The sequence below is a fragment of the Megalobrama amblycephala genome, linkage group LG20 (assembly GCF_018812025.1).
Source record: "Megalobrama amblycephala isolate DHTTF-2021 linkage group LG20, ASM1881202v1, whole genome shotgun sequence".
In the NCBI taxonomy this organism is placed as follows: Eukaryota; Metazoa; Chordata; class Actinopteri; order Cypriniformes; family Xenocyprididae; genus Megalobrama; species Megalobrama amblycephala.
In genome coordinates, this window is record NC_063063.1 from 18,102,507 (window position 1) to 18,122,099 (window position 19,593).

Below are 19,593 nucleotides of genomic sequence, written 5' to 3' on the forward strand. Positions count from 1 at the left end.
AAGGTGTGGCTGAGTTTGTTACACCAATGTGCAGCATGAATTTGTGTCAAGTGTTTGACATTTTCACATGAGTTCCAAATGAAATATAGTAGCACAAGATGAAATGGAATGTTAATAAAGCTTTTTAATGTTTTTTTTTTTGTTGTTGTTTTTTTTTAAAAAACACTAAGACCTTTTCAATACTTTTAAGATGGTGAAAATGCATTTGAATGTGTGCAAATTCAGACAATTTGGCAAAAACAATTTACCCTAATGATAAAGTCATTTATAAATGATGGCACTCTAAAAAAAAAAAAAAAAAAAAAAAGGTGAAAGGTCAGAAAAACTAATTTTGGAAAAGGATTTTAGTCTTAAATATAAAGTCATTCATTTTTTTCTAGCTGTGATTTCATAATTAGCCCCTAGAGGGTTAAGACCGAATACATGGATCCAATTTACTGATTCACATGCGTTTTCTTTCTCAACTGTTTACGTTCGCTTAAGAAATAACTGACAGTGTTTACGAGGATACTTGCAAAGATGGGCATTTTGACACATAAATATGTGTATTTAACCAAATCAATTCATTACTCACATGCTGTATAAGCAGCAGCTTCATGTGTACACATCTCTGAAGGTATGTTAACATGGCAATGATGTACTTAAAACAGAAAAGTTTTTCTTTTGTGTTACTCAAAAACCTTTTGAAATATTTGGATGCAATTTTTATGTCCATAACTTGTATCTGTGTTCTACTTGTTAACAATCATCAAATGTTTTACAAGCAATGTTAGAGTCACAATATTGATTGAAACAGAAATCAAATGTTACATCTGCCCCCACATGTGGGGGCCATTGTAACAGAATATGTGAGCAATTGTAACAACACATGTTATACCTTCATATGAATGCCAAGGACCACAATAAACTCCAGAGAATATGGATATAGTTAAAACTATTTAATATCCATTACATCCATATTATCCAGAACAATTAATTAACTCCCCTTGCGGTTTTCCTTGGTCTGAACCTAGGCATACTGTGAATAGAAAGTGTACAGGGCCTACTAGTAAAATGGATCCCCAGATTGAGAGACAAAAACTTTAACCTCTGGAATATTATTATGACCTTAGAAAAAAAAATCATCTATTATTTTCCATATTGAGTTTCCATGCTACTATTCCAAGCCAAAAATATTAGTAAATATGTTAATAAATATGTTGATCTAACACCAATATGGCAGTATTTAAAGTTAAGACAACTTCTGATTCTGTCACGAATACGGCCTCTGTGGCTAAATTCATCCGGACTTCATTTCCCATTACCCACTGACTGGCGCTCATCTCGCGTGCACCTGATCCCCTTCCGGTGGACTATAAAACACATTCACACACACACACGCACAGCGAAGACTTGTTTTGCCACAGCTAACATTTCTGAGCATTTACCCTTGTTAATGTTTACTTCTTTATTCTGTTATGACGTCTCGCTGCCTGCCCATCTGACTCCTTGCCTGTTTATCTGGATACGGCTTGTTCTGTCTGATGCCAGCCCCGACCCTGTGCCTGTCCCCTCGTTACGTTTCAGCCTTGTCTATGATACAGTTGTTGCCACGGTGATTTACCCCTGCCTGTTATACCACGTTTGTCTGTAATAAAGCTGCAAATGGATCCCATGGCTTCGGACCCTTCATTACAGATTCATAATCATTGAAGATTTTGAAAGCATGAGAAATTTGCTCATGGTGCATGGGCTTTGAACCCCGGTCCCCAGATTGAGAAGCAAAAGATTTAACCACTGGACTATGCTACCACAATACAATATTCAGAGTATACATAGATATTTAAACTGAACACAAAACTCTTTTCTTAAATTATTGGGGGAAAAAAAAAAAAAATTCTATTGTGATGTCCTTACTAAGCTGGACACTATTTTGATGGTGTCTGGGGCAATTGTAACACAGTGTTACAATTGCCCACGACTGTACCACCCCATGGCAAGCTACCCTGCTAGCTAAAAACAACAAAGCTAATGTTTGTCAAAGATATCAAATGTTAGACGGTCATCAAAACAAGACATATTTAAATTCATAGACATTAATGGTTAAGACAGTATGAGGAAAATACTGTAGATGAAACAAATTACTTTTATACCTCAAAAAAGAGTCTTTGCAGAAAAACTTTACCAAGTATGACTCAGCAGCTTTTCCTTTGAAATGCAGACAGGGATCTCCACAAAGCACTTGCAAAATGATTTTCATGGTTCTGTCTCATTTCTGATTGGTGTAATTTGAGATGTTAAAATTGCCCCGTTACAAGTTTTGCATTTTCAGGCCCCCTAAATGCCGTTGTGATGTAAATGAATGGCCAAAAATGTTTTCTGTTTTTAGTTGAAAAGTGTTGTGTAAACGGCCCACAGACAGTGCACACATGTAGGGAAATGAGTTCTCTTTCACTGCTGATTGCGTTTCAACAGTTTAAAATCACTTGTTTTTAAACAGCAGTGGTTAAAAAGCGCATACAGATGGTAAGCTTTCATAACGGTTCAGCACAACAAGGTCATGTGAGTATAACGGCGATAGAGAAAATATTCCAAAATCTCTACCAGTTAATAATGTCTACCAGTATATCGCCCACCCCTACTGTGCCAGTTTTAATTGATGCACATTTTTTTTATTTTTATTTTATTATTAATATTACTGTGAACAAGTAGCCCTATTATATTGTTTGTTTGATGTTAAATTAATTTAATAAGAAAGCAAACAAACCAAACTCTGACTACAAATGGACTCAGGACTGCATCAAAAGCTCTAGTATGAAAGCACCCTTATAGTGCATTCAACATATTCTTTTAAAGAGCTCAATGATCCAGGCTTAGCTGTTCTCGATCAAACAGTATATTGATCCAGTACTTGATCGCAACTGTTCATCAGTAAACTAATATAAAACACAGAGAAAAATTTAGAGAAACAAATCTTTAGCAAATATTATCCTGGTGTAACTACTACTCACTATTTTAAATTGCTGATTCATTTAGTTTACATTTGTTTCATATTTCTGCCCATTCCTATGAAAAGGTTTATCCATGTCACTAGTGTAACCATAACAACAAGGAAAAGACTGCCCTGTGATCTATTATTCTGTGAAGGTAAGATGCACTATGGGATTTTAAGTCATAGTTGTATATAGTAAGCTAGAATATGAAATTCACATATAATCGTATACTGTAAGTATATAATAGCTACAGTGTCAAAGATATAAAAAAGACATTTTTTTATTACCACATAATTTCCACATTTACAGTGTTTATGTACACTGTAAAAATTATTTATCTGAATTTTCATATTTCTTAATTTTTTTCCATCTGTGTTGTGTGCATTTGTTGGTGAAGTTTAACTGAAAGTGAATGTCGAAAGTCAAATATAAATAATACCAACAACAAAGTGGATATAAAAAGCTAATTTCATTTACTGGATAACTTGTATAGGTCCTTTCTGCTGAGGAAAAAAAAAAAAAATGTTGGCTATTACTGCATTTTTTTTATTTATTTTTTACTGTACTGTATTATTACAAACGATTTTTTAAAAACACGTTTTTTAAAGTTATTTTTTCATCATATGCTTTTTGTCATTTTTCTCAGGTTTCAGAAGTACAATATAACATTTTGGAGCAAATATACACAGCAAGAGACCAAAAGCAGAGGCTAGAATAGCAAAGACATGGACAGCAACCATATACTTTCCACGAGAGCTCACATAAACTGGAATGAAGGTTATCCACACTGCAAAAAATATAAGCATGCTAAATGTGATGAATTTAGCCTCATTAAAGTTATCTGGTAGTTTTCTGGCCAAAAATGCCATTAAGAAACACATGCAAGCTAGGAAGCCAATATATCCTAACACACACCAAAATCCAATTTCAGATCCTACAGCACATTCAACAATAATTGTTGCACTCATGAACTTGGTGTTATATGCAGCAACAGGAGGCTTAGTTGTTAACCATATGATGCAAATAAGTCCTTGCACACAAGTGCAGAAGATAACACTTGATCTTTGTTTAGCAGGGCCAAACCACTTCATGACATTACTGCCAGGGAGGGTGGCCCTGAATGCCATTAAAACTACTACAGTTTTTGCCAAAATGCATGAAATACATAGAGTAAAGCTGATTCCAAAGGCTGGATAGCGAATCCGACATAACCAGTCCGTAGGCTTCCCTATAAATGTCAGGCCAATCAGAAAGCATGTGCAGAGGAACAGGAGGAGAAGGAAACTTAACTCCATATTGTTTCCTCGTATGACTGGTGTTTTCCTGTACATTATAAACACAACAAGCACTGCTAATGCTGCACAGGCCCCGAATGCTGAAAATGCCCATAGGATTATTCCCAAGGGCTCCTGAAAGGATAAAAATTCTAATGTTTTGGGAATGCACTGGTCTCGGGCTTGGTTCGGCCATGTTTCCTTTGAACATGTCAGGCAATCATTTGAGTCTGTGGAAAAATTAGTGAAAAGGGGGAGCATAAAATGTTTTTGTTGTTGTTGTTGTTGTTTGTTTGTTTATTTTTTGTTTGTTTGTTTGTTTTTTACATTAATTTATTGATTGATTAAGTTCTATATATTAATTGAGGAGCTGTGAAGAAATTCACACCTGTTTGATTACTGATCTCTCCTTCAGCACATGGTATGCAGTCAAAGCAGCAGACTGGCTTTCCTTTTTGCCTGGCCTTCCTGGAGCCTGGCAGACAGCTTTGACTGCACAATGACTCTGGTGCCTAATGACCACAACAGAACAAGCAATACAAATGTAGTCTGAACTCAATGGGAGTGCATATCACCATATATTCCAATGCATGAAGAAATATGCATTTTAAACTTAATTTTAACTTAAGAACTTAGAAACTTAAAAATCTAAAATGTAGCCAGATCATTTACATTATACTCTACAGAATAACTCACATTTAACAATTTTTGGTAACACTTTAGTTTATTGTACAATTCCCAATATTAACTAGTTGTTTATTAGCATGCATATTACTAGGATATTGGCTGTTTATTAGTACTTATAAACCACATATTAATGCTTTATTCTGCATGAGCATATTCTACATCCCTTGATCCTACCCAATACCTAAACTTAACAGCTATCTCACTAGCTATTAATAAGTAGTAATTAGGGTTTTACTGAGGCAAGCGTTTTAGTTAAAGGGTTAGTTCACCGAAAAATGAAAATTCTGTCATTTATTACTTACCCTCATGCCGTTCCACACCTGTAAGACCTTCGTTAATCTTCGGAACACAAATTAAGATATTTTAGTTGAAATCCGATGGCTCCGAGAGGCCTCCATAGGGAGCAATGACGCTTCCTCTATCAAGATCCATAAAGGTACTAAAAACAAATTTAAATCAGTTCATGTGAGCACAGTGTTTCAATATTAATATTATAAAGCGACGAGAATATTTTTGGTGGATCTTGAGAGAGAAAGTGTCATTTCCTTCTATGGAGGCCTCACTGAGCCATCGAATTTCAACTAAAATATCTTAATTTGTGTTCCGAAGATTAACGAAGGTCTTACGGGTGTGGAAGGGCATGAGGGTAAGTAATAAATTACAGAATTTTCATTTTTGGGTGAACTAACCCTTTAATAGTTAGTAAATAGTGAGAATTGGGCCCTAAACTAAAGTGTGTCCGAAGTTTTAGTACAAAAAGAAATCAATAGTGCATTGCCATTTAAAATTACAAAACTGGATTTTATTAAATTCAGCCATAAGCATTGGGAAGAGTTGAAGGCAAAACAAACATAGTAAGCAATATCTGGTGATGAGAGGGATGACACACACCTTCTCTCCTCTGTGCCACATAATTACTGGCTGATCTATTATTAGGTCTGTGTCCTCTTCGAGGGAGGCATCATAGAATCCCACCCTCACTAGTTGAAGGGAGCCATCAGACCCTCTTTGCCAGTTCATCAGATCGTAGGATGCAATCGGATCACCATTGTCATCAAATCTGACCTCTTCCCCTAATGTTGTGAAATGTGTTCGTTTCATGTAGTACAGGAGCTTAGGTGAAGGTTGGGAGAAATGGATGATGCAAAGCAAACATTAAAATGCATGAATGAAAATACTTATACATAGATGTTATATTTGCATTGCTTTAAAACTTGTATACTGTTTGATAATTCCTTATCAGCGTTATAAATGCAGAGAAAGTAAAACGGTGAGTAACACACACCTGCCATGGGAGAATTTGATTCAGACTCCCACATGTCCCATTCTGAAAAGGGCCCTTTCCTGGGACACAAGTGCTCATGTCATGCAGTGCATTTGCTATGAGATACACAGCCTTGTAAACGTTGTAGGACACTCTAAGTTGAGACATATCTGAATAAGGGGTGTACACATCATCCAGACTCTCATTGCCATTGCAGGGTGGCCAGTTCTGTACACCTTCTCCATGTACATGGGTGTTTAAAGACCCATTCAGCCGACAACTGAAAGTCTCTTCCCAAAACTCAGAGAGAAAATGGGAAGTCTGAGCAACAGAAACATTTACTCTTCTGAGGTAACTGCTAAGATGTGGGATATCAGCTCTACGTATGGCAAAACCTAATGTTCCCTTTAACAGATCCCCAAAATCCTCCCAGAGGACTTTTGATGTGGCCCAGGCCTCACTGGCAATCCACTGAAGATGAGTAACATTTTGCCGTCTGCACTCTTTTAGTATACTATGTAGTTCTGATTCCCCAGAGAAGTTTACTGTGACTGTAGCAGACGAGGTTTTTAAAATGTTCACAAGCTCCTCCACTGCATCTTGCATCAGTACAACAGGATAAAAGTGGACATAAGCAGGACAAATATTAAATCTTTGTGACTCTTTCAGGAAGAGCTGAATGGCAAACCGAGCATAGTCTGAATCCACACCGATCACCCCGACCCATGTCCATTGAAAATAATGAACAAGTTTTACCAAAGCTTTAATCTGAAATAGATCACTTGGCATTGTTCGCATGAATGCTGGAAACTCTCCCTTGTTACTGAGACAGGAACAGGATGCAAAGTAGCTCACCTAAAATATAAAAACACATTTCAGTAAGATTAAAAGTCTAATTGTAATCTTACTGAAGATTAATTACATATAATTAACATATCTATCATTAATAAAATCAAACAATATTATAGCATTAAATTAATACAACATTACAGCCTTCATTACCAAAAAGGAAATGTAACAATGAATAATGTTAAATGCTTTACCAAGGGTATTTTGAAGGAGCCTAGAGTTCTCAGAACAGCCATGGATATTCCTGATGCAGCATCTCCAACGATTACAGGGCTCGGCTGTTTTTGTGTGTCTTCACAGCTTTGTCCACTGCCCCTCTCTGGCTGTCCATTGACTATGAGAAGAGACCTCTTTACAGATACAGCTATGTCATCACCGCTGTCCCTGATGTGGTAGCCCAGAGAAAGATTTGGCAAAAGGTCTTGCCGCTGGTTTATTTCTCTCACAGCAAAGATCATTGTCTGCATCCACCTCAGTGCTCGGGGGGTAAAGCTGCAACAGATTTCACACACACATAATTGCAACACAACAAAGAAAATGTATGCATTTTCTAAACATTTATATTGTTTTACACAACATCTTTCAGATGATGAAAGCATGACATACAATGTATACATGGTTGGCTTAGGTTTGGTCCTGAAAGAAAACAATGATGATATAGGGCTGGAATGCAAAGGAAATATCCCTCCCAAAACCACATCTCCCCCCTGGTAAAAGCTTGATGTATCCTCATCTCCCTGAAAGACACAATTGTCCTTGCTTTTATGCTGACTCTGCAAACCAATACACAGAGGCCAAAATGTAAGCAATATTGCATAAAGCCGTGCCATAACTGACACAACTTAATCTAATGGGTACAGCATATATAGATAATCTGCAATTGAGGGATGGCCTTAACTTTTCACCTGAAACAAGCAAACCAAAAGCATATGCCCCTCCTGCTGTCAATCTTTAATGTACCAAGCCCTTGTGAATTTAATCACTTCTTTTAACCAATGATAATGCACACCTGCTACACATTCAATATTTGATTGCAATATTTGTAATCTTTAATGCAATTCTGGTTCAATAAAGTGGTCACATAATAATTTTAAATGTGTTTGTTATCTCTGTTTGTTCATTTAAACTATTCTGGTGCTTATTTTATTATGGTCTGTAAACACTGTAAATATATTTTTAAAACAATTGGTGGATCAGACCTATAACATGGACACTTAATATGGCCTAACTTAAGTGTTGTCTAATTATTTTACATTTAGTATGTTTAGATGGTACACTAATAATATACCATCAATTATGTGAAGACACAACATGATGGAATTAAATGTATATAAACTTCTAGGTTAAGCATTCTGCAGTTGCTTTTTATCTATCTATCTATCTATCTATCTATCTATCTATCTATATATATAGTAAATATAGTAAAATTCAAATACGCAACTGATTGTGAATAATTTGATGAACTGATCAGCATATGTAATTCATTTGACTGACAATCCTACTAAATAAACCATTATTGATATTGTAATTAAATTCAGTATAATATGTCTAGCACAGACGCTAATAGTTTCAGTTTGAGGCATCATGGGAAAGAACATAGTGCCCCTGATACGATATATAGCTCAGAAGGACGTCATGCATAATGATATGCATGACTAACATATAAAATCGAAGGTAAGAGAAGCATCTCTCTACCTTTTTTCTCGTGGAGGTTAACAGGATAATGATTCATATTTTTGTCTCTGTATTTCACCTTTCCAATGCAGCTGTACCTTTAAGCTGCAAACCACAGGGTGACTTTAATCTGCCAGTGTTCATGACTAGTGGAGATTTCACAATAGGAGGAATTTTTCCTTTGCATTATAGAGTAGAGCTTCCACCAACAGACTACATAAAGAGACCTTTAGCAGCACAGTGCCGAGGGTAAGGACATGTCTTATATGGTTTGTTTTTGTTTGTCTTTCCTAACCTGTATTTTTTTAATCTATTATTTACTTTTTTTATTATTCTTTTTCCAATAAATAATTTTGAAAAACCAATCCATTATTTTATAAGAATTTCAATAAAGGTGTATATATATATATATATATATATATATATATATATATATATACATTTATTATTATTATTATTATTATTATTATTATTATTTTATATATATTTTTTTTATGCAGGTTTGATCCAAGAGCTTTCCGCTGGGCTCTCACTATGATGCTTGCTGTGGAGGAAATTAACAACAGAAAAGATCTTTTACCAAACCATACTCTGGCTTATAGAATCTTTGACTCTTGTGGCACTCCTGTAACGGCTCAGAAAGCAGTCCTGGCAGTACTAAATGGACAGGATGTTGTTGAAAGTTTGATATGTTCAGCAGCTAGTCCTTTATTAGGATTAATAGGGGAATCTGGATCCTCACAATCTATTGTTGTCTCCAGAACTCTGGAGCCTTTCAAAATACCCATGGTAAAAAAAATAAAAAAATAAAAGGAAAATACATCTTGGTTTTCAAACTTTGTTTTCCTGTTATTCTACATATTCTTATATATTTTTTTTTAAGTCCTAACTTTTATGAAGGTGGCATTGGAACTTCCAGTGATTGACTTATAATGATGTCTTATAATGAAATGAGTTTAACTACTCTTGAGGTATTTGTGTACTGTCTATACATTTTTTTTTCTGTTAAATATTTTCAAAGTTGGCTAACATTTGTTGCTTTTTCTGCTTCTTTCTTTCTTTCTTTTTTTTTTTTTCCATTTATAGATAAGTTATTTCTCAACCTGCTCTTGTCTAAGTGATCGGAAGCAGTTCCCAACATTTTTCAGAGTGATTCCTAGTGATGATTATCAAGTCAAAGCTATTGCACAGCTCTTAAAGAAGTTTGGCTGGACATGGATTGGCATGGTCACTGAAGACGATGACTATGGCAGGTTTGCTTTACAAGGCTTAAAGCGGGAAATTGAAAATACTAACATTTGTCTTGCCTATCATGAAATGATCCCTAAAGACTATACCCAGGAACAAGTCCTGAAGATTCTTAAAGTAATGAAGGAATCCACAGCTAATGTGGTTGTTGTTTTTTCAGGAGAGGGTGAATTTTACCCTTTCTTAAAAGAATTTGTGACTCAAAATATCACAGGAATTCAGTGGATTGCAAGTGAGGCTTGGGTAACAGCTTCAGTGTTAGCAGAAACATATCCATTCTTAGATGGCACAATTGGGTTTGCAATACGTCAAGGACACATCCCAGGTCTTCAGGAATACCTTAAAACAGTGACCCCAGAAAGGTACCCTTCTAACCCTCAAGTTAAGGAGTTGTGGGAGGCTCTGTATGGTTGTTCCCCCTCCACATCCAGCTTGAACAGCCATTTGACCTCCTGCACAGGGAAGGAAACTCTCAGACAAGAACACGCTGCCTACATGAACACGTCCAGCCCTCGTGTGGCCTACAATGTGTATAAAGCAGTGTATGCCTTTGCTTATTCTCTACATGATCTCATTGACTGTAGGCCTGGAAATGGACCATTTGAGAATTCCTCATGTGCAAACCTCAACAATGTGTTTCCATGGGAGGTAAAAGTTCCTTAGGGTTTGATGAGAACTGGTTTTCAGACAGAATAGCAATTATATTTTGCACAGGATGTAGTGTCTTTCTTAATACTAAATATAGTTTTTAATCATAAATGTTCAACTTACCCCTTTAATCATTTTTCTTTTCTTGTTGTTCTACTCCAAAGCTTCAGCATTATTTACAGGAAATCTCCTTTTCTGTTTCTGGAGAAGAAGTTAACTTTGATATTAAGGGAGATTCAATCCCATCATATGATTTGATAAACTGGCAAAGACATTCTAGTGGAGATATTCAGTTTGTCAAAGTGGGCCTCTATGATGGTGCTCAGCATTCTGGGAGAAAATTGGTGATTGAGGAGCAGGCCATTATGTGGTCTAACCAACAGAACAAGGCAAGGTGTTAGCTGTGCACTGCACTGCCATCTGTTGTTCTATTAAAATAACTGTCACTATGTGGTCCTTGAGCCCCTATTAGTATTAAAACATTGAGTATAATAAGAAAAATGTTTGTGACATGTCTGTGCTTCAATACAATTTTAATGAATCAATGCACTTTTTAAAAAAAATAGGTACCTGTGTCTGTATGCAGTAACGGCTGTACTCCAGGATTCAGAAAGGCTGTTCGTCGTGGGCAGCCTCTGTGCTGCTTTGATTGTGTTCCATGTGATATTGGCAAGATCAGTAATCAGACAGGTGAGAGTAACCTATTGTATGTTTTCCTGTTGACAAGAAAATATAAAGTCTATATCATTTGTTTTAGTAATTCTTTCTGTCCTTCTTTCTTTCTTTCTTTTTTTCTTCCTTTTAATCTTTCATTTTTTAATAGATTCAATAGATTGTCTGTCATGTCCTGAAGATTATTGGTCCAATGAAAATGGAACAGTGTGTGTCCCGAAGGTAGTCGAGTTTCTCTCCCATGATGCAATGGGAATCACCCAGACTGTGATAGCTATAGTGGGAGCCTTTCTGACTGTCACAGTGCTGGTGATATTTCTGTACAACAGAGGAACCCCTATAGTCCGTGTGAATAACTCAGAGCTCAGTTTCTTCATCCTGTTGTCCTTGACTCTGTGTTTTCTATGTGCTTTGGTGTTTATTGGGGAACCCACATCCTGGTCCTGCATGCTGCGACACACTGCCTTCAGCATCACTTTCTCCCTCTGCATATCCTGCATCCTGGGCAAGACTTTAGTGGTGCTGGCAGCTTTTACAGCTACCCGACCAGGAAACAATATAATGAAATGGTTGGGCACAACACAGCAGAGAATCATAATCTTCTTCTGCACTCTAGTTCAGGTGGTCATATGTACTGTCTGGCTTATAGTATCCCCACCTTTCCCTTATAAAAACACTAAATATCAACAGTCCAAGATCATCCTGGATTGCAGTGTGGGCTCTGATCTGGCCTTCTGGAGTGTGTTGGGATACATAGGTCTTTTGGCTTGTGTCTGCTTTTTTCTGGCTTTTCTGGCCCGGAAGTTACCAGGGAATTTTAATGAGGCCAAATACATCACCTTCAGCATGCTTATATTTTGTGCAGTGTGGCTGGCATTTGTACCTGCATATGTCAGTTCACCTGGCAAATTTACAACTGCTGTGGAAATTTTTGCTATTTTAGCTTCTAGTTTTGGCCTGCTTCTCTGCTTATTTGCCCCCAAATGTTACATTATTTTATTAAAGCCTGAAGAGAACACCAAGCAGCATTTAATGGGAAAACTTAAAAAATAAAAACTTTTTTTATTATTTATTTTATTTATTTTTTATTACATGGATACAATTTTTGGGACTAAATGAATATGACAAAGAACTATACACTATACAACAAATTTTAAGAAGATATATTAAGGAAATTATAGCTATTAATAACTGTGTTGTGAAAACCAAATGACTAAATTATATCTGTAATATTTTAATCTTACAATGATACAATAAGACAATACATTTATGATATTTAATATATATATATATATATATATATATATATATATATATATATATATATATATATATATATATATATATATATACATATACAACTTACAACTGCATATAGACATGTCTTTAAAAACATTTTCATTCTGTTTTTAATATTATAAGGCATTCAAAAGTAATTGGTCACTTGACCAACACTTTGATTTGCTTGCAGATGACACTTGGTTTAATATTTTATGTAATGCAGTGTAATATATATATATTTAAAACTGCTATCCTGCTGTTGCAAAATTTTATTAAAATAAAGCCTGTCTATATGTCATGTATTTCATTTAGGACTTTTAATGTGGACAAATAGCATAGTTTGTGTTTGACATATGAAAGAAAGAAGCCTGCCATTTCTCCTCAGGACAGGATCACTTCTAGTTTCGCATACTTAGATTTTTGGCTACTGACATAAGGTTTATAAGATTTATATGATTAAATCACCACAATTCACCTACAGTTATAAGCCTTGTTTACATCCGGTATAAAGATGTTATAACTTGGTGTGGCAATACCGAATGGAGAGGGATATCAATCACCATTTAAATTTTATCCGACTATGCCACCCTGGTGGGAGGCCAGGGAAATAACTCCCAATAAAAAAAAAGCCACACAGGTAAGTTTCACCAACTGAAGCCTGATTGAATCACTCTATTGCTTTGCAATAGCCAATGGTGTCCGAGCATTCGCCTGATTGGCTGGCACAGCCACTATATAAGCAATGTCGGGTGCCAAAATACCTCAGAATCTTTCGACTGAATGAGAGCTATTGAGGTTGTAGGAGGTTTTCACACGGCAATCTACGTAATGTCTCTTTCCCTCCTCTCAGGGAACTCTCAGGGGCAACCTTGGCAGTGAGCCAGCACGGCGCCGGCGCCACCAGTGCCTCCCTGTACACAAACAGCACTGAACTGCTGTGATATAGGGGGTGAAATAAGGCAGCAAAACATGTTGGTGCTTGATAACATTGCCGGCCTGAATAAGCGGGCATGGATGAATGGGGACACTTATGTATGTGTGCTTGTTTCACTTAGTAAATGACTGTATTCACGTAAGAGAATTAATATGATGTTGTACCGTCTCGCCTAGACGACCTAGTTGAAACCATGGGCTGAAACACGAGCCAGACTGCGGCGTGTCCTCAGGCGACTCAGTCGTCCAATGACTGCTCAGCCTTCCCCTCCTGCACTGACAGGACATGTGGTGCAAACGAGGGAATATCCAAGTTATAACATTTTGCAAAAGTGCTGTGAGATGACCAGCCCGCCGCGAAGCAATAGATATACCTGAATAGATATACCTTTAGCCCAGGCCCATGAGGATGCCAAACTCCTAGTGGAGTGGGCACGCACTCCTATCGGGCTGTCGAGTCCCTGGGAATCATAGGCTAGACGCACGGCTTCCACAATCCAGTGAGACAACCTCTGTTTAGACAGCAGTCCGCCCTTCCTAGCGCCCGCAAAACAGACGAAAAGCTGTTCTGAAGTTCGAAACTGATTAGTTGTATTTACATAAGCACGCAGCGCACGCACGGGGCACAGAGCGTACTTCTGTGACACTGAATCGGTGTTTGGCTCGGGGGAGCAGAACGCTTGTAAAGTTATAACCTGGGCCCTGAACGGGGTTGAGAGCACTTTAGGTGTGTAGCCGAGTCTGACCATACAATTGTTTGGGCCAAACTGCATACAAGCACTATTGACTGATAGGGCATGTAAATCACCCACCCGTTTTCCACATGCTAGCGCGAGCAGTAACACCATCTTAAATGAGAGCACTTTTATATTGCTAGACTCAGCTGGTTCGAACGGTGGATCGGACAGCGCTCTGAGCACTAATGATAAGTCCCATACTGGCATTTGGCGAGGGCGGGAAGGATTCAGCCGTCTCGCCCCACGAAGAAAACACAATATTAGGAGGTGCTTAACCGACTGAGCGGCCCTCCAGCATGTTATGAGAGGCAGCGATAGCGGCTACATAAACTTTCAGCGTAGAGGGAGAGCTGCCAGCATCCAGACGTTCCTGCAGAAAGGTCAAAATAGCCGGGATATCACAGCTTATCGGGTCTTCATGCCTGCTAGCGCACCAGTTCGCAAACACTTTCCATTTCAAGCCATATTGGCGCCTCGTTGCAGGCGCTCTAGCTTCCGTTATCGTGTGCAATACATGCTGTGAAACGGATAACTGGTTCACTCCATACTGACTTGCCACATGTCCGCGCCATGGTTCAAACTGCCCGGTACATGGACTGCTCGAATCGAGAGAAGTACCCGATCTGCCCATAAGAGCAGGCATCTTGCTGAGCCCTGCAGGGCACACGAGTGCATTCCTCCTTGGCGATTGATGTACGCCACCACCGCCGTGTTGTCCGTTCGTATCAGTACATGGTGGTCTTTCACAAACGGAAGAAAATTTTGCAGCGCCAAAGGAACGGCTTCCATCTCTAAGCAATTTATATGTCAGCGCTTCTGGTCTGTTGTCCATACACCGAACGCTGGTCTGCCGTCACAGAGGAGGTCACCTCCTGACAGCGACGCGTCCGTGGTCACCACTATCTGTCTGACCACCCTGCCCATCGCAGTACCCCGTTCGTACATAGCTGTGCCGAACTAAGGTGTCAGAGCCTGGAGACATGAACGCGTTATGACAAGGTGCTCCATCCCCTCTCTCCACGCCTGTGGCGGGACTCGGTCCTGTAACCAGAGTTGCAACGGCCTCATATGCAGCAAGCCCAGGCGGCAGGCGGAGGCTGCAGCTGCCATTAGACCAAGCAGTCTTTGAAACGTTTTCAGATGAACCGCTTTGCCGTGCACAAACGAGGCTAGTGTCTTGTGAATGGATTGGATTCTCTGCTCTGATAAGCGCGCGATCATCGTGCACGGTCCAAAACCATACCCAGAAAAGTAATTGACTGGCAGGGCTGAAGCGTGCTCTTTTGCATGTTCACAGACAAACCTAGACACTCTAGATGGGTGAGGAGCCTGTGTTTGTGTTCCTCGAGTACACTCCTCGATGATCAGCCAGTCGTCGAGATAGTTTAGCACGCGCATTCCATCGAGTCGCAGGGGTGTCAGCGCCGCATTCATGCACATCGTGAACGTACGGGGAGCCAACGCCAGCCCGAACGGCAACACTTTGAATTGGTATGCAACACCTTCGAATGCAAATCGCAGTAAGCACCTGTGATGAGGGGCTACCTGGATGTGGAAATAAGCATCTTTCAGATCCACCGCTATGAAATGGTCCCCGGGCTGAATGTGCGCAAGGATCTGCTTCACTGTAATCATCGTGAACGCGCGTTTCGCGAGTGCTTTGTTCAGCGGTCTTAGATCTAGAATGGGACGCATGCCCCCGGGACAAGGAAATAACGGCTGTATAGCCCGCACTTCATCTGCTCCTCGGGTACTATCTCTACTGCCTGCTTGGCTAGAAGGGAGGAGATTTCTGCCCGTAACAGCGGGGCGCTCTGTGCTGACACTTCTGACATAATAACGCAGCTGAAGCGAGGTGGTCTGCGAGCGAACTGAAGAGTATAGCCACGCTTTATAGTGTTTATCACCCAATCTGACGCTGACGGGAGCACTGCCCATGCGCTCAGGTGACTCGATAGTGTTCTCTGCGGTGAGGGCTGTGCGCCAGTCGCCGGGGAAACACCGTTCCTTAAAAGAGTGACAGGTGACGCATCCGCGGCGCGTCGCACGGGAACATCTGCACCTGAAAACTCGGGTTGCCCCGAGCTTCCGCTCTGCCAAACATCCCCCGAGGGAGAAGTTTCGCTTATGTGGCTGGTAATAGTGAAGGGAGGAAAAGAGCTCTTTTGGTGAGGCATGTAATGTTTTATGTTTATTACAACAGAACACATCGGTTTCAACATAACATTTAAACATGCATTCTCGGGGTTTTCTTCTGGCCACCGAGTGAACTCTGATGTTGCACACGGACCGTGCCCTCTTCCTCCTGGCACGAACATCAGGAACGCTGCTCCTTCTTCTCTGCAGGCCGCACCTGCTGACGAGGGGCCGGCTTTGCTCCGAAGCGGGATTTTTTAAACTGCCTCCGATGAAGCGGTGGTTCAGGCTTGCAGTGCGAGCCCGCGCTCGCGGGTGGAGTGCGACCAGCATATCCAGTCGAACGCTGAGCTGACGACGATCTGGACCTTGACCTGGGGGGAGCGTTAGATTGTTTAGGGAGGAGGTGCGGTAGCATCATCGACTGCTTCAGTGCTTCTGAATACTTTTCAGAAAAAAACTCCACTGCGGCTCCAAAGAGACCCTGCGGGCTCACCGGGGCGTCGAGCAGCTGTTTCTTTTCTGCATCTCGCATCTCAGTAAGCGTCAGCCACAGGTGACGAATGCAAAACAACGAGGCTGCCCATATTACGGCCGATTCCCTGGGCAACCTTTTTAGATGTGGCCAGGGCTAGATCAGCTGCTGTCCGCAATTTGCGGAGTGACTCTGGGTCTGGGCCTTCTTCATCCAGGGACCTCAGCAGTCGTGTCTGGAATACCTGCAGGACTGCCATCGTGTGGAGGGCAGATGCTGTGTGTCCTGCAGAGATATATGCCTTTTCGGCAATATGAGCTGTGACTCGACATGGCTTTGAAGGCAGTGAGGCGGTTTTCTAGCCTCGGGATGGACATAGATGAGCCGCGACGGCGTCCTCGACGGGAGGCGGTTGTGCGTACCCTCTTTTCTCTGCCCCCTCCACTGTCGTGAGAAGCTGAGTCCCTTGTAGATGGGCTCTGGCTGAATGAGGGGAGCACCATGAATTAGTGAGCTCCTCGTGGAGCTCAGGGAAGAAAGGGGCGGGTGTCTGCGAAGCGTCCGTTTGGCGGCTCGCGCCGAGGAAAGACCCGTCCATCCACCGTCTAGAGGGCTGTTCAGGGGCTGCCCAGTCCAACTCCAAATCTCCCAAAGCCTCCCTGAGGATGCTCATCAGCTCCGCGTCCATAGAAGTCAGGGTGCAGCTAGCCTCTGAAGGGATCTCCGACCAGGCACCCGGGTCAGAGACACTCGTAGACATGACGTCATCCTCTTTATAGCCAAACGAGACCATTTCCCGCACTTCTGACGGTGGGCGGGAAGTCTCTTCAACATAGATGAGTGGGGCCTCCGGTGTTTGAGGGCGACGTGGGGGTTGGGCCGACGTCAGCCCCGTCGGTAGAGCCTCCCGAAGGAGTAACCTGCAGTCTGCTGGCTCAAAGGCGGCGGGCGGAGGAGATGCAGGAGTCAGCGGGCCACCGCTGCGAACAATGGCCAGCCTAGCACAAAGGATCTTGATTGGCAATTCCTCACAGGCTCGGCAATCCGATCCTTCCAACGCCTCCTCAGCATGGGCGCGACCCAGACACAGCACACAATCTTTGTGTGCATCTGGAAAGTCGATGGGCCCACCACACATGCGGAACACAAGAGGGGATCGCTAACTGCGTCGTCCACTCTAATCGCGCAGATCAATGGCGAAACAAGGCTCCAGGTGAAGAAGAAAGGTATTTTGGCACCCGACATTGCTTATATAGTGGCTGTGCCAGCCAATCAGGCGAATGCTCGGACGCCATTGGCTATTGCAAAGTAATAGAGTGATTCAATCAGGCTTCAGCATTTAGAGGAAAAGGGTTTTCCTCATACGTAATGTCGAGAAACCGACTCGATAAGGGAACTGCGGGGGTCCTGACCCCCCTGTCCCCTGTGCCAACGGCGCACCTGGCGACCAGCATTCACACACACCTGCCCTCGCTGCAATTACTGAGAGCAAAATGCAATAAATACCACAACTAAGATGATGGCAAATTACGCATTAAAACACACCTGCAAGTGGACTCTGCCACAACTTGCCGCAATGCCAAACCCCACCAGCTCCGCTCTAAACTATAAATAGCGCATGTTAGCCTCGCAATATATGCATCACTACACCACCAAGAACTCTACATACCTGAATGGGAAACAGAACGGAAATGCCAGGGAGAGAGAGAGAAGCGCCCCAAGTCAAAAGCATACCTACCCGTCAAATTAAGGTCCTTAAATAGTGCAGCTACTATCACCTAATTGGTCTACCAACTACACTCCAACCAACCAATAAGATGACTCATCCTGCCACATTGGCAAGGCTCAGAAGCAAAAACCAGGAGTCTCTGTGTATCTCCAGCAATATTGAGAAAGTTCTGTTGGTCGCTGCAGTAACCAAGTCTGACTAAGGGAGCTGTACATTGTATTTTATAGGCATTCTGTGGGCAGTCCATAAAGGTGTTGACCTTACGCACAGCATTAGTAGTGACCACTAAAACAAAAGCATCTAAAGACAATATAGAAAATAACCCCCAACTCTGAAGACAATAGTCTTAGTTCTCATGACCAGGTGCTGTTTATTCCTTTTGGGGGTACTATGTCAACATTCACACATGGTTTGTCTCTCAATAGGAAGATCAGAGGCTTGCAGAACCCCCTCACTGGAAACTATATTTATCTAATCAGTAAACTGATACCATTGTGCTCACCTTGAATGCCCAATACGTTGTAGTTCACCTTAATTTTTCATGTAAAATTACGTCAGGAAGTAGGATCAGCAGATTTTAAACAGATTCTTCAATTTGTAATCCCTCAGCAAATAGACCAAAGTATTAACTGGTTTATGTATTGGCATTTTTACCAACATAAACATTGTTTTGTGAACTTAAATTATGTTGATTTGCGTTTTACTATGTAGCAAAATTGTACAGTTATTAATCAATTTATGGGTTAAATATATGAATATAATAAATCATAAAGCTTTATGATTAATTATAATGCACATACCGACCCAAGGGGGAATTAAACATATATTGTGAATTAATTACAACAAATTATAATCAATTACATATATGATTAGTTCTGGTTTAATAATTATTTAGAGAAACTATCAGTTTGTCCAGCAAACCGGTAAGTTTTCCACAGACTATTATAACGGAAATGTTATCCTCTGGCCACGAGGATAAATTCCTATGATAGCATCAAACGTAAAGTGATTGTA

General features: G+C 40.6%; 2 protein-coding genes across 2 annotated transcripts; one reads left to right on the plus strand and one right to left on the minus strand.

Moving 5' to 3' along the window:
* Positions 1-3,348: 3,348 nt before the first annotated feature.
* Positions 3,349-8,105, minus strand: LOC125255802 (extracellular calcium-sensing receptor). Its single transcript, XM_048171302.1, has 6 exons — positions 7,653-8,105; positions 7,241-7,538; positions 6,219-7,052; positions 5,825-6,046; positions 4,635-4,758; positions 3,349-4,476 (listed from the first exon to the last, which is right to left on the minus strand). The coding sequence occupies exons 1-6, from the start codon at positions 7,874-7,876 to the stop codon at positions 3,581-3,583; spliced, it is 2,598 nt and encodes an 865-aa protein (XP_048027259.1). The 5' UTR covers positions 7,877-8,105; the 3' UTR covers positions 3,349-3,580.
* Positions 8,106-8,662: 557 nt separating this feature from the next.
* On the plus strand, positions 8,663-12,357 carry LOC125255814 (extracellular calcium-sensing receptor-like). The gene is made up of 6 exons (XM_048171315.1): positions 8,663-8,969; positions 9,221-9,509; positions 9,807-10,616; positions 10,781-11,005; positions 11,183-11,306; positions 11,440-12,357. Exons 1-6 carry the CDS (start codon positions 8,770-8,772, stop codon positions 12,339-12,341), a joined length of 2,550 nt encoding a protein of 849 aa, XP_048027272.1. The 5' UTR covers positions 8,663-8,769; the 3' UTR covers positions 12,342-12,357.
* Positions 12,358-19,593: the final 7,236 nt, after the last annotated feature.

What these genes read in the sequence shown, in the direction of transcription:
- LOC125255802 (XM_048171302.1), bottom strand. Translation starts at nt 7,876, where the DNA reads ATGGCACGGCTTTATGCAATATTGCTTACATTTTGGCCTCTGTGTATT. An exon ending in GCTCCTTCAAAATACCCTTG is followed by an intron (nt 7,053 to 7,240) that starts GTAAAGCATTTA and finishes TTTATATTTTAG; the next exon opens with GTGAGCTACTTTGCATCCTG. An exon ending in TGTGGCACAGAGGAGAGAAG is followed by an intron (nt 4,759 to 5,824) that starts GTGTGTGTCATC and finishes TGTGGTCATTAG; the next exon opens with GCACCAGAGTCATTGTGCAG.
- LOC125255814 (XM_048171315.1), top strand. Translation starts at nt 8,770, where the DNA reads ATGATTCATATTTTTGTCTCTGTATTTCACCTTTCCAATGCAGCTGTA. An exon ending in AGCCTTTCAAAATACCCATG is followed by an intron (nt 9,510 to 9,806) that starts GTAAAAAAAATA and finishes TTCCATTTATAG; the next exon opens with ATAAGTTATTTCTCAACCTG. An exon ending in ACAATGTGTTTCCATGGGAG is followed by an intron (nt 10,617 to 10,780) that starts GTAAAAGTTCCT and finishes TCTACTCCAAAG; the next exon opens with CTTCAGCATTATTTACAGGA.